Source organism: Thermobia domestica, chromosome 10 (assembly GCF_964235325.1).
Source record: "Thermobia domestica chromosome 10, izTheDome1.hap1.1, whole genome shotgun sequence".
Lineage (NCBI taxonomy): Eukaryota > Metazoa > Arthropoda > Insecta > Zygentoma > Lepismatidae > Thermobia > Thermobia domestica.
In genome coordinates, this window is record NC_137463.1 from 205850356 (window position 1) to 205866289 (window position 15934).

Consider the following 15934-nt stretch of genomic DNA (forward strand, 5'->3'; position numbering starts at 1 on the left):
TTCATATGGATTCAACATAGAAAGAAGAAGCTCCATCTCCTAACAGAACCCACTACTATAACCGGAAATGAAAGATGCAGTACTTTCGGTTTCAATATTGAAGACTCACAGTTTGGAATTCTACTGTAGTCAAATAATATGAAACAGGTCTCACTTAGTTCGTTGTTAAATAACGCAAAGACAAATACAATTTGTTAATTATAAACCAATACATTAGCTCACTATGGGAAAATTAGTTTCCATAAAAATGATCATAAAGAAAAACAGTGACAAAGGGAGGGAATATTAAATAGGGTTTTTGAGGAAAGAAAAGTAATTACCTTGACTACCGGAAGATTGATTAACTATGATTTTGTGGTTCAAGTTGTTTACTACAAACAGTAATTAGTTTCTTGTTGACTTGTTCAAATTAGCTTAATAATAACTTGCTTACCTGGCGAGACCAATATACCCCCAGGACCACTTATTACACCGCCGCAGGGGTAAGAGCCGTTCAAAGTCGGAGGAGTCACAGTCTCTGAAAATAAAAAAAATAGTGATTAAACAGCTTTAATTATTATATTACAAAGCTGAAATTTATTTAATTACTACAAAATTATGTCATTTTAAAAGGGCGTGACAAAAAGCTTGCTGATGTTAGAAATTCGTCTATAAAACATCAAAAGGACTGATTTTAGCATCCCACTGGTAATGTAATACATTTTTTAATGATCTAGAATTTTATTTTTTCAATATTTAAAATCTTACAATAAAATCGAAAATAAGTCCACAGATAGAGACATACAATATCTCATTTACATAACAAAATGATAGGGGTGAGAGTAAATGCCCATGCGTATTTTACCAGAGAAACGAATTGTTGGTACCAGTATACCTTAAAATTGATGCTGTATGATATCTACGTCACTTGTTAAAGTGAATTTGATACTTAAGAATGCATTCATCAAGCTGTTATAACATGAGCAAGGCGACAGACAATACACAGTAAAATTAATGAAATAAGGCCAGAAAATGAAGAAATTTGATTGGAATATTAAAAGTAACTGAAATGTATGCAACCAACTTTTCCTTTAGCTATCGTTGGGTTGTATACTTGCGAGGGGAAATTGAGGTATGATAATCCAGTACGTAGCCAATGGGAATATATAGAGGCCATATCTCCGTATTTATTGGGTAGATCACTTCTATTAACAAACTCGATTCCTAGCGCAGAACACCCTGTACATCCCGGCTAAAATTGATGGTGATTTCTCAAGTAGTTGTTATGATCTTTCTTGTCTCCTAGACGGACGAATATACGGACTGAAAAGGTAAATATATAAATAAGTTTTGGTTGATAAGTCAAATTCGTTAAAAATAAGTGGTAAGCAGCAGATTGTATCTATTCTTTGTCTTCTAATGGCGACACGCATACTCCTAACAGTGACACAGGCTTCCTAATTGTAATATAAACATATATTGGCTTCTTGCTACTAGGTGTCTGATGAGTTACTTGATTTGTTTTGTAGGGTAGTTTGTTGGTTGATTTGAAGGGTAGCGTCTCGTTCAACACCAAGGGTATAGGAGACGTGGTGCTACAACTTAACGTGAGATCCGAACCACATGAGTCCACATTGCATATCAACATGGGTGCTGTATTTGTTTTTGAATTTTTGAGATTCACTACTGTTATGTTTGTGTGGAATACGTAGACAGACCAGGCGAGTGTTGGTAGGCGAGATGTAGATGATTTCCTACTATACTTTGCAGAATTGCTAGAACATAAGAGCTGCAGATTAGTAAAAATAGTCTATTTATGAATGTTGAAATGATTGTCGTAACTTGAAGAAGAAAATGGAAGCGACAATAAGAAATGCCCCAAACTACGAAATCCGGTTCGATACTAGAAAAGCTGTATCTTTGCTATAGCTTTGAAATTCTGTAAAAAAAAAAAAAAAAAAAAAAAAAAAAAAAAAAAATCCTACACTTAAAAGTACTAATGTAAATGCTTATTAAATATCTTAATGTTTAAAGATCTTTTTCTCATGTATGGAAATTAAGTTAGCAATCATCTAGATGGTTTAGTGTTTAATTCCAAGTTAAATAGTTTAAATATTCAACTCAGAACGACTTAAAGGAATTACATGACTGCTCTTACACAAATCTAAATTAGTGTAGGCCCGTGGATTCAACTTATTCTTTTTTTTCGAATGACACGTATGGAAGAAACACCACTTAGGCTGCGCGCACATTGACCAGAGTCAAGCCGAGACAGAAGGGGACATGAAAGTAAGTGAAGAGAGAGAAAGACTTGAGTGCATTGATCGTGTGCCTCAATAACAACGGTGGAGAGGCCTCTGGCTAGCACTTGCTTGAGTGAATATACGGTGTAAGGCTTTGTAGGAATTTGATTAGAATATTGAAAGTACCTGAATGATATGCAACCATTATTCCTCTAGGTATAGTGGTTTATATACAACCAACGGGAAATTCATCTATACTAATCTCGTACGTATGGGAATATGTGCGGGCCATATGTTCGGATCAATTGGATGGATCACCTCTATCAACAAACTCGATTCCTAATGCAGGAGAACCCGTACATCTTGGCTAAAATTGATGATTACGACAATAACGACATTGTACCTTGGCTCGGCTGTCCTGTCCTCTGGTCAATGTTCAGCTGGCTTTAAAGAATTACCTCTAGGAATTCTATCAAATAACTAATTTCTAAACAAGAAAATTAGTTTGACAGCTTGCCATATTTACAAATATGATATATCAGATACAATTGGATATATAATACTTTAGACCAATCATATGTTTAGAAACGAATTTGCAATATATTTTATAAAATATATTCGGGTATCTCATAAGCAACCCATTAATCTCTTTCTTTGTAATTTTGATACTTTCCAAATCACTTAGTTTCAACAAACAAGTATCTCTTTTCTAATATTAATTGTCAATGGGAACAAATTTCTTCCCCTCCCTCTTTAAGTTTTACTCCTTTACAATGAACTTTATTTTCAATGTACTTTTGGAACTAGTACCTTTCTTTTCTTAATTCTCTCCAATATTTTCTTGTTTCGTCAATTGAGGAGTAGTTGTTTCAAAACTCGATAATCGACTTATAATTTCTATGAACAATTAATTATCAAAGTAGAAATTCAGATTTTGAAACATCGAACACATAATCAAATAAGTGCTCAGATATGGCTCTAATGTGTTAGTACGATCTTATGAAATTGTGTTTTTTCAGAATGTTACTTCTATGTGTTTATCTAGCCTTGAGAAGAACACTTCTCAATTTTCACATGGAATTTTTTTTATTAGTTTAACATTCTAGCTAATTTTCTATTATCTCTACATTCACATTTGAACTTTAAACTGTTTCTCATAGCTCTTCCTCTTTCTTTAATTTTAATAATGAACAACGCAATATTTTTGAAGAATTTCATTCTCAATTTTTGATTCAGGACTATAAAAAATCCAATTCCCTTCTTTCTAGATGTAAGGTCAAGATGGCTAGTGTCATGTGGTCGAGCAATCTGAAACATTTAGACTGACAATCACGAGTCGAAATCCATTGGAAGCTCAAGTCCTTCTGAAGAGCATGAGTGTTTCTTAACCGTCTTTGATGTTTCTGTGTTCTAGTCCCAGTCGCGTCCGGTAGAAATTGGAGAGTGTAAAGAAGCGCTCATATGTAGTGTGAGAGGTCCCTAGTTCAATCCCAGACCATAAGAGGTTGTGGTGGACAATATCGTATTAGTGGATTTTCTTGAGGTTCTGCTTTCTCCATTCCCATTCCACGAACAATGATTCACTTTGATAATGATTCACTTTCATTAATTATCTTCCTCCTTTATCCTAAAGGGTATAATCGTAGAACGTTTAATATTTAATTTAATCCTAAGTGTTTCTTTTAGATTTTTATCCGTACATTTATTTCTGTTACACTTCGTATCTTCACAAAATTACTATGTATCAAAAATAGCTACACGGCCTATTTTTATGGCACTCTTAAAGAAATCGTTATATTAAAGTGCTAGGTTTATATGTTTGTGGTCAAGAAAAGTTTGTTGTTTGTGGACGTTGATATGTTTGTGGCCAGTTCTGTTGACAATGACATCTCGGAAACCACAAGCTCTAGACATATGCCGTTTTCACTGATCGATTGCAAATTTTGTGTCCATTGTTTACCTCTAATTGAATGTTTTAAAAAGTTGCCGTTATTTCTTTATCATATATTTTTAGGAGTGCACTGGAGGTATTGAAATTTTAAAAATTAAAGCATCATACCCTACGAGTTATACATTCCAACATTACACTTTTGTATACGGGGTTAATATATTTCTCCGGTGTTTGTTTCATGGACAAATGATAATGAAAAACGAAGGATAACCATTTCTCCAGTCTGAGTTGAAATCTTTATTGTTTGGAGCGTTTTGCCCAATGAACACCATATAGAATATTACTGACATTATTAGGGACCGGATTTTAAGGTGCAAAATTGTGGTAGGAAATAGGGAATAAAAGGTGCTGAAAAATCATTCCAAAAGGTGCAAAAAAGTGCTAATAGGATATCCTTATTACTCGTAAGTACTATAGTATACAGTTACGTGAACATTCATTATTCATTACACTAGCAACTATTGTTAAAAACTTGACTTTAAATATTTGACACAAATTGCAAAATTGTTTCATTTAATCTCAAACTTGTACAACATTCAACATTCTTGTAATAAAATTGTTGTTAAAACCAACTCGGTGTTTAATAAAACATTAATTTAGCAATATTGTGACTTGAGAAACCGTTACATACGATTGGGTTTTTGGAAACTGGTCATACTTGATTATGCACAACATTTCTATGGTTTCGAATGCTAATTTCTGTCGCTTGAAGCTCAGGTGATGCTTAAACATTGCTCGACATCAATGGAAATCAGTGGTGCATATCTTGTAAGCACATTGAAATCCGTCAAGATTGCGTCTAAATTTATGGAATATTATGTGTAAGTCAGATTGAATATAAAACATATTGTTGTGTCCAAATTAAAAAAAAATAGAAAAAAGGGACACTAAAGGTGCTGAAGGCTAAAACAAGTAAAAAAAAAGGAAATTTTATTAATTTAGTAAAAAAAGGTGCACCATTTGCGAAAAAGGTGCAACAAAGTGCGTTCATTTCAGTTCGTTTTATGCTCGGAAATATATATTTTGATCTTTGGTTGTTTAACAATTACATTTTTAGAAAAGGTGCTGCACCCTAAAATCCACTCTCTAGACATTGTAATAAATTGTGTATGTAATGTATTGGCTTATTACATACTGCATGCAAGAAGAAAGAAAACACAGATCATACATCAATTAGAAACTCCAACTGCGAGTAGGCTGAAATTTGCAAACGGTGCGAGATATTGAAAAAATAATCGAAAAAAAAAACACCCCCTTTATGATACTCCTTGCCGATTTTTATCAAGACGTCTTTACTTGTGTCTGTAAAGGAACATGTAACGAATGACCAGGAGATTCATTCTCATATGTGAATGATGCGCTGTGTAGAGAGCGCAGGTTCAGCTAGTATTATATAAAAATCTCCTACGCGACGATTTCTGTATAACTTAGAGGAGGCCCCTTCAGTTATTTTGTATTTCATTGTCATATGTCCAAGCAAATATCTAAATTAAAAAAATTCACATCCTGGGGGACCAATGCTAATTTTGTGGAAGAATTTGGCCCATGTGTGCTTAACGATATTTTGAAATGAGATTGAGACATTCTTAGGAGAAATACTCCTTGTTTGTGATGTTACCACAGTAGCTTAAGCTGATATAAAGGTAAGACTCTAACGAAAATAGTCCTATGTGAATAGACGGGACAAGAACTGTCTAAAACAATTTCTTGCATTTTGGTGGGCAGCGGAGTTGCGTGGTTTCAATTTAGCTCTCTCCCTTTTGAGTGATGTTAATTAGATAACGGAGAGATGGAGAGAGCCCGTTGTTAAGCGTTAACAAGCTTCTCAACTTTGTCTCAAGAGCATTACACGGAAGGAGTCCTTCACAACTCAAGAGAAGGCAGCACGAGAAATTAGATAGGTAGGTGTACTGCTGGTTTTCAATAAAGCAAATGCCAGAAAAAATACAGAAATTATTAAACAGAAATAAAATATTTTTAAGTATCGTAATTTTATTCAACGGTGCACTTAAAGCTCTTACATACAGTCTTGTTTATATTCAAAACTGAAGTATTTCTAAGTAAAGCTTTTCTTTCAAGTTAAGTATTTCTTAGTGCCATAACTTTATTCACAAGTGCAAAAAAGTATTTAACGTATAAAAGTAACAGATCTTTTTGCTGTCAAAGCGCATTATAAACAAACAAACAAAATAAACAAAAGAGAGATGTACATCTTGTAACGTATTTTCAGCTTTGCCGGGGTAGTTATAGAGAGGATACTATAATTATAGTCCAAATATATTTTCATTTTATTTTTAGGCTTCCAAATTATATTATGCATAAGTTTAGGAAGTCTTATAAAACGGCCAAGTTCGCCCGTTCATCCGTCTGTGTACTGGTGTCAGAGAAAAAATGGTAAGAGATATTAAGAAGGGATTTCTTGGAAAGGATTCACCGTTCCAAGAAAAGGTTTCATCTCATCCATTAACTCTCGATTCAAACTGGAACTAGTAGAAATTAACAATTTCCGGTTTCAAAGTTGGTCGTCATATAAAATAACAAAACCAATAGAATAAACTGCGACAAGCGGTATTTTAGAATTACTCAGTGCCTCAACGAAAGATACACAGTCAAAAATGGTTGTGTTAATTCAACTCAATTTTAACACGGGGCAATGGTTCCAGCGAGATTATCACTATGCGGTATTAATTTAACACACCCCCGATTTTGGCGTTTAACACAGGGGTGTGTTACATTTTTAACACACACTTGGTGTTGAACGGTGTTAAATTCGCATCTGTGTTGGTATTTTCGACACCATGTCAGGGTCGGTAGTGTGGGTTAAAAGTGTTGAATGTTACTTTGTGGCGGTGTTGCACCGACACGAAGAAAGTAACACAGTGTGTAGGTGTTACTATTAATAATAGTAAACACAGTGTGTAGGTGTTAATATTATTTTGTATTAATATTGCACCATATCAAGTATCAATATAACACAGTATCTGTGTCATTTCAACTCATTTTCTTATTATTTCAACACATCATCTGTGTCATAATTCAAGTTCAAAGCCATCTATGTAACACCATTTTGGTGTTAATTCAACAGTCCCTGTGTTCAAATTCAAGGTCACACCACCTGATTAACACTGTTTTTTGGTGTTAGTTAGACTTTACTTCTGTGTTACTACAACACCTATTTCGGTGTCGAAATAGCTCCGTGTACGGTGTTGATGTAATCCTTTTTCTGTGTTGGAAAAGCTTGTGGTGTGCATGCTTACGCTTACGGTGGTTCACCATCTTTGAATACTACCTAGTTAACATGACAATCAACTCAGCGTTCGGAAACAACGAAACGAACGAACTTAACGAAAAGAACTGCAACATATTAATTTATGAACATCGTCAATTTCGTCAAGTATTTCCGAATTCCCCCTTTCTTAAAATGTCTATTAAAATATTAACAGGGCGAGGAAGGAAACAAAATCTAATTTTAAAATAAGAATAGTAAACTACAGAACACTTCATTTAGAAAATCTTCATAAAGTTTTTTGTCGTCTTCCCCATCATTTATTGTGTTGTATTTCTTGATGATGCGAAACAACCTTCACCAACATCTTGTTCAAGAATGATAGGGAATTCTTACCTATATCCTTATAATATGATTGCTTCTTAATCTTCTTTCTACTTGTTTTCCGCCATTTTTGAAACACAGTCCCCAGTGTTGACAGATAAGTTCTAGTTCTAATGCAGTGTAGAAGTGAAACAGTAATGCGGTGTTGTTTTTCGTTATTGACATTTTTCTTCAGAAACATTATGTAAACAATTGAGTACACATCATGCCGTTTGCATGTTGAAATTTTGTGAATACCTGGATTTGTTTAAATATTTCTTTCTACTGTGTTTGCCTGTAGCTTAAATCCATAAGCCCTTATAATTAAGTGCCCAACATATTTGGCAATTATGCAGAAAACAACAACAAAGATTCTACACTTGTGTTAATTAAACACACAGGCTGTGTGTCATTTCAACTACAGATATACTATCTTCACCATCATTTCTGTTAGAGTAGTATTTAGTGTATTTGGTTTTAATTAGAATATATCGGACAAAGTGTTATTTACGTGTTTCTTAGACAAAGTGTTGTGAGACATAAGTGGCTGAGTTCATGAAAATAGTGTTTAGATCTAAGGTCTTTTGTAAGGCAGTTATAGAGTGGCTAAAGTGAAGAGCCTTTGAAAGAATAAGGTACGAAAGGATTAGATTGTCTGAAATGTTGTCATCCCTGAAACTTAGTTACTAGGTGGAGTGTATGTATGTACGCAGAGGTTCATAGGTATATTAAAGACTGCGAAACCGAGAGGAGTAATACGTTTATAGTTAATTTAAAGCTACAAACCAACTAAGTAGAGATCCTTAGGTTAGTACCTAACAATCTCTCTACTAAAAGAGAAGCAGCAGAAATTTGCTATTATTTGGTCTAGGAATTAATTCGTGCGGTTGGTACGCACACATTGAAGCTGTAGTACAAACACAAAATACATAAATACCTTAAGAAAAATATTGTCCATCGCTAGCCACCACTTTCGCCCATCTGTCAGGCAATGTACGGATTCCGTGGCGAAAGAAGTCCTCATCCTTGGAAGCGATCCAGTCAGAGACCCATGTTTCGATATCTTCTGAAGAAGTAAACCGCTGTCCAATCAAATCGTTGTTCATGCAATCGAACAAGTAGTAGTCCGAAGGAGCAACGTCTGGTGAATACGGCGGGTGGGGTAAAACTTCCCATCCGACATTTTCTAAATAGGTTTTGACCGGTTTTGCGACATGTGGGCGAGCGTTATCATGTTGAACAATAAGTTTATCATGTCTGTTCTGGCCAGAGCTTGCTTCAAACGCATTAATTGTTGTCGATAACGTTCTCCATTCATAGTTTCACCCGGTTGCAGCAGCTCATAGTACACCACACCTTTCATATCCCACCATATGCACAGCATAACCTTTGCACAGTGAATATCTCGTTTTGGTTGTGATGGACCTGGTTCACCTGGTTTCACCCAGGCCTTTTTTCGTTTAGGGTTGTCGTAATGAATTCACTTCTCATCACCCGTAATAATTCGATGCAGAAACCCTTTTCTGCTCTGTCGTTGAAGCAGCAATTCGCAAATGGTTTTTCGTCTTTCAACGTCTCTGTCTTTCAATTCATGTGGAACCCAATGTGACATCTTTTGAATCATTCCCATGGCTTTCAAGCGTTTGGAGACTGTTGTTTGATCAACGCCTAATGCTGCTGCAAGTTGTTCCTGCGTTTGACACGAATCCTGCTCGAGCAATGCTGTCAATTCTTCGTCTTAAAATTTTTTGGCTGTCCAGCTCGCTCTTGGTCTGCCAAGCCGAAATCACCACTTCTAAACCGTGCAAACCACTTCTGACACGTTCGCTCAGCTAGAGCATGGTCACCATACACTTCCACCAAAATACGATGACTTTCAGTCGCACTTTTCTGCACCCCGCAAAAACACATTATCAGGCACAAATTGCGCCATGTTCACTTAACTACAAACTGGTGTTGTTGACGCTTTAATCCACTGCCCTATACTACGAACGATACGCGATGACAGGGGTTTGCAACACATGTGTGGATACACGGAACTGTGGGACGCTCCGTTCGTTGCGCCATCTCTTGTCTACCCGCACGAATTATTGATCTTCACAAAATGAAAAATAGTAAGAGACGTGATAGAAAGAAATGCCTTCTTGATACGCTTTACCGTTCTAAGACTGTTTTATCCAGAGCTGGCGTGGGTCAATGAAAACTTGACCCACGATCCATTGACCCACCACCCACCATGACCCACTCTGACCCGCGACCCACCATGGCCCACCACCCACCGTCAACCACTCTGACCCACCGTGACCCACCACCCACTATGAACCACTCTCATCCACTGTGACCTACTCTGACTCACCAAAATTCGTAGTCATCAACTCTGAACACGATCCACGGCCTCTTCTGTACTGACTAAAGAGTTTACACTTGTAATAAAACAAGACTGTGAAATTGTCACTAATCGGAGTTTGAATTTCTAGTTAATCGCTCAAGCACCACTCTGTTACAATAACGGTGGATCTGACCTTTACTATATCATATGGCAAAGCGTTTGTCAGTGAAGAAATTGAAACAGTCCGAGGTGGGGGGAAATTAGTGTGTGCCTAAAATATACTTGTACTAAGAGAGTATTCTTGGAAGTGTTAATTTCTGAACGCATTCCAAAAGAAACTTCTATTCGCAGGAAAATATCCCTGTACAATATGGAAAAGGTTATCGTCTCTCACTTCACAATATTTTTCTCACAAAAGATTTGAAAAATCAGTTTTTCTTAGTATATAAAGGTGATCGGGTACCTTATGTGAGAGCATCTCCATAAACTATGCTCATAATTGTAATTTGTGTAATCACTAAAACACCACGTTTAATTTAAGTTACAAATATGCATAATTACAATTATTATGAATTCAAATTAGTTTACCAAAAGCAAAGAAGAGACTTACTAAAAATTAGGTACAAAGTTGAATAACACAAATAAGCCATTAGTAATACAAGTATACATTTTCCATAACTCGTAATTTTCCAGCTTAAAACAAATCTGAAATCTGGTTTATTTTTCTGTTGGTAACTTTTTCGTGGTAAATCATCCGCAGTGGAATGATGTCCATCTTTCAGCCAAGAAATAACTAGCTCGTCTACTTTGAGCTTGTCTAGCGGTGGGTCATTAACACTGATGAACAACAAGTTAGACAATATTTGAGCACTTAGTCTATTTCTAATATCAGTCATCTGTAAAATCATAAGGGAAAATCCCCGTTCGCACTCTGTCGTGGAAATTGATAAAACTTCTACCCGATTTCTGCAACTCCTCATCGACAATCTGCTTGTTAGACTTAAGTCTGATAACGATTTTTCTTGGTCAGTTTTGAAATACTCAGCAAGAAGTATCATCTCTCTATCACCATACAACATCTTTTCCATATTGACCATGTCAGTTGGCAATGTCGACTCATGGAGAACAGAAACTTCATCTACCACGCCTTCGATAGGGAATCTTGTAAATAAATTATCAATTAAAGCCTGATAAACTGATGATTTCTTATTTGTTTATAAATTTATTTTTTGTAATTACACATGAAGGTTTGATACCATTACCAAGTTCCCTCCCCCATCTAGAAAGCGAAAGGGAACGAGGTTCCTGGAAAGTGTTCAGAGATGAATGGGAATTTCTCTCCTTCTTCCCCTTCAATCCCCACACCGATGTTTGCTATGTGCCAAATTACGATGAATTTCAATTAAATTATCATAGTATAATTATTTCCTTCCTGAATTATCAATACTTTTCAGTGGAAAAAAGGATGAAATTTGGAAGTTCCAAATCAAGGTAAGTAGACCAACGTAAAGGGAAAAAAGTGTAAAATTTTCCATATAATTATGCGTACAATCCAAACTTAAAATTTCCGTGTAATTAAGCTTACAGTACAAATTTTATGCCTATTTTAGTCACAAGTTTTTGGGTTGATTGCCCTGTGCTGTAAGCGCTCCATATAATAAACATAGGCTTCAGCAATTATTATAGTAGAAAGCAATGGATATATGAAGTCAAGCACTGTATTTTTTGTTTCTGATTTTTTTTCTTAAATAACATCGATCGTTTTCGATCATTTTTACAAACCAACTCACTACCAATTTTCCATATATAGAAAGTGCCCCCCCACATAAAAGAGAATTTAAAAAATGCTAGGACACATTCTATTTATTTTCAATAAAGAGTTAATACACTGAATTTCAGCTCCATAAGTTTAACGGCGTGCGAGATACTATTTTTTTTTTCGTAAAATTTCGGATCCTCACTACCTCCTTAGGATATTATGCATTATAATGAAAGCAATATAACATCCCAGTTTGATTAAGGCCTAACTATATACCAAAAGTAATTTTATTTGATTTTGCAATTTGACCGTGATGATCAGCACACATAGTTACATTCAATTTCTTATATATTAATTTATATATTACAGTGATTCAAAAAAAATTTTTTTCAGTAATTAGCTCCTCTAAAAACTCACAGGTCTCCAAAGCCAAATAGTAGTATAAGTCCTATTGCTATTATTACAATTAAAAATATCAATATCCAAAAGTCCTGAAGTTCTTTTTTTCACTTGGTTAGATATACTCACCTCAGGTAAGTAGACAGAAACAAATGGAAAAGGAAGGGAAATGAAGGTCTTGAAAGTAAAACGAAGACAAATTTACCAGTCTTCAGAAGATACTGTCTACAATGCAGTGAGCAGAGTGGGTCGGTAGATCATACTGAGTCGGTGGGTCGCAGTGGGTCATGGTGGGTGGTGGTGGTGGGTCACAGTGGGTCACATGCTGTTGACCCACTGACACACTCAGAAATTTGACCCACTGACCCACTCTATCTCTGGTGTCCATACAACGCCAGATAATGTTTATCAAAATACATAAACAAGGCCGGATTTTGTTTTGCCGCCCTTTGGCCAAAAGGTGTTTGCCACTCACCCCGACGTACAAACTTTTAACACAATAGGATTTTTTTCAAAGTAAAGTAAACTTATTGTATGCACACCTATGTTTCAAAATTCTTGTAAAAATTTTAAAGAACTTTTGTATAGTGATAGAATGATGTGATGCGAACTGAGCAGGGAGTACTGAGTGGGGACACACCGCGCATCAACACAGCATTGTTACGTGCCCGCCTTTACATAAATGTCTACTAAAAGTACAACCTTGAAATTTCACTCAAATATCAATTACCAATGAACTCATTAAAGAAATCATTACTTGGATGAATTATTATTACTTTACTCATACTTCAACCATGTTTATTATTATTATTATTATTATTATTATTATTATTATTATTATTATTATTATTATTATTATTATACAACTTCTGTAATTTTTTTGTCTTCCTCATTAAGTTTCCGCCCAATATGCGCCCAGGTTTCGGTTTTCATAAGCGAATATCGGTTTAATTTTTGAAACTGAAAAATGAGTTTCAGTTTTCAAAACTGAAATCGAAAATAAATTTTCAGATATTTGGTTTTCCAAAAGAACGAAATTGTCATGAAACGGGAAGAGTACTACCCATTATCTATACCTGGTAACATGTCGGAAGCAATAACCAGCCCTCCAGGGGTGTAGCCAAGGGGGGGGGCTCATTGGGGCCAGGCCCCCCAAATGACCAGCTTTTATAACATCATAGAAAAAATATCTCGCTTCATTCATTCAAAAGTAAGAAAGTTTATTGACAATTAATAATTTATGGTAAAATGGTATGGAGAAATATTGTTTTTCCATACCGATCGAAAAATAGAATAGTATCTCTTCCTTATACCGATCGAAAAATAGGATACTTTTTTGTAACAGCAGATTACACAATTTACTGCGATTTATATTTGACAGTTTGAAGACAAACGTTTTAACAAGATACTACAAATACAGCCATAAAACAAAGGTACTAAACTGATTAGTAGGTACAGTATATTTTTATATGCTTTAACAAGTGTTTTAAAAGACATAGAGGATGGAAAATTTGGTGAGAAACAATGCTTTTATTCAATTTGGATTTCATTCTCTCTCTCTTTTATTTCTACTCAATGTAATAAAATAATTATGTTTTTTTATTCACGAATAATAAATAAATATTTTTGTCAGGAAACCGCAAAGAAATTAAGTGAAATTTCAAAGAAAATCAATCTTGTGTACATAGGTTCTGTATACAAGGTCTTAAATTTAAATATAAAGGTAACCAAGAAAAGTTTTGTTGCTTTTTCACCACCACCTTCGAACATCGATATGTCACCTAACCTGGAAGATCAAAAATAGTCCCCATCAGCATCGACGACCTCCTGAAAACATTCCATGGCCCATCCTGGAAGGCCATGGAATCCATCGCGGTAGAACTTGGTCGGCCGTGAAACGAAGAAGGTATCAGGTGCATTTTGGACTTTTACTAGGGATTTGAACTGGCGTCTTCTAAGGTGATTGTCCAAAGAATGGAACAGGTGAATTCCCGGGGAATATAGTGGTTGCAATATTGTTTCCCATCCAAGGCGGAAAATGGCGTCCTGAGTCATCCTAGCCATGTGGGACTTAGCGTTGTCCCGTAAACGAGGACCCATTTGTAATTCAGAAGTAATGGCTCCAGAGTTTTGAGTTTTTGTTGAGCACAGCTCAACTGCTGACACTACACAGTTGCATTGATACTCTGACCAGCTGGTAGCAGTTCTCGATGCACGATGCACCAAACACACAGAAGGACCTTCTTCTGGTACAGTGTTGTTTTCGGCTGTTTTGAAATCGGTTCATGGGATGCTAACCAATGATGACGGCGCCGTGGAGCTTTGTATAGGACACACTTTTTATTACATGTCAGCGCCCTGTCCGGCCATCACATGTCAATGGCTCCGAAACAGTAAATAAACACAGGCGACTACCGCGTTGCCTTCTGGCCCGGAGTCAAAATATGTGAGACCCATCGACCCAACTTTTAGTGCTTCCCAAGTTGATGGATGTGCTCCCGAATGGTTTCTCCACACACTGAATTGTAGTCCCAGTTCCTCTTTGTACATGTGTTGGTATTCTGGCACGTGGTGTTTTCGGGTATTTCGTCATCGTCCTTAAACTTGTTAAACCATCGCTGCAATGTCCGCGTCGTCACGACACACTCACCAAAGCACTGACATATTTTCTGTTCCGCTACAGCGGCGTTTGACCTCCATTTGAACTCGTTCAGCATACATGCTCCTATGACGCTCTGTGGATGTCCCATGTTCCCTTTGTCTTTACGCAAGTTCACGGTGTGTCTGAATTGCCACAACCAGATTAGTATGTTAGATATACCCACACCAACAACTGATGTTCGCCTTAACTCCAATCGCATTCAACTCACGGTGTGAGGTCCAATTGAACACAGATCTCCACGAAAAGGGACAGAACTTTTTTTTGGTTACCTTTATAGTTATGCACAAAAGTATAGCGTTTGGTCCCGGGCACTAGTTCTTGATTAAGCATAACAAAAACTATCTTGAACATAATTTATGGATAATAATAATAATAATAATAATAATAATAATAATAATAATAATAATAATAATAATAATAATAATAATAATGAGAAGAAGAAGAAGCTAAAATAGTGTTTTTGGTTTTCCAGAAGGAAACCAAAATATTCCTTTCTTTCAGGCCTCAAAAACACTAGCAGCAACACATTTTTTTGGCTTTGTACATTGTAGCTGCCCCCCTCAAAAACGACGTGCCCCCCTACAGAAACCTGCTGGCTACACCCCTGCAGCCCTCACATCAAAAATGATCTCGAGTACGGTAGTTTTAGCATGCTAAAACTCAACAGACATTCTTGAATTTAGATATACAGTAATAGATATACCACCTATTTTAGACCTAATCTATAATTGTAAATACAAATCCAAAATCTGACCAATTCTCCCGGTTAGTATAGCGGCTAGTACGAGCGTCTTTGGTGTATAGGGTCCCTGGTTCGATTCCCTGTGGAAAATGTTTGAAATTTCAACTCCTTACGGTACTACGGATTCCATCTTAAACCGTAGGTGCACGTCTAATATAGCGACGGTGCTAAAAGGGGCGCTAATCTCCATAACCTGACCAAACACAGCAACCTTGTATTATGTAATAACTTCTGTTATATTTTAGTTGGTTGGAATTTAGCGTCCTTTTTCAGAACATATT

General features: G+C 36.0%; 1 protein-coding gene across 1 annotated transcript in view; it reads right to left on the reverse strand.

The window, feature by feature from the left end:
• The window catches only part of LOC145662944 (uncharacterized), a gene marked incomplete in the record, with an annotated part of 1119390 nt that overhangs the window by 103330 nt on the left and 1000126 nt on the right, over positions 1 to 15934 (reverse strand). The window contains 1 exon segment of the mRNA XM_081728979.1: positions 434 to 517. Coding sequence (XP_081585105.1) covers positions 434 to 517 — 84 coding nt within the window.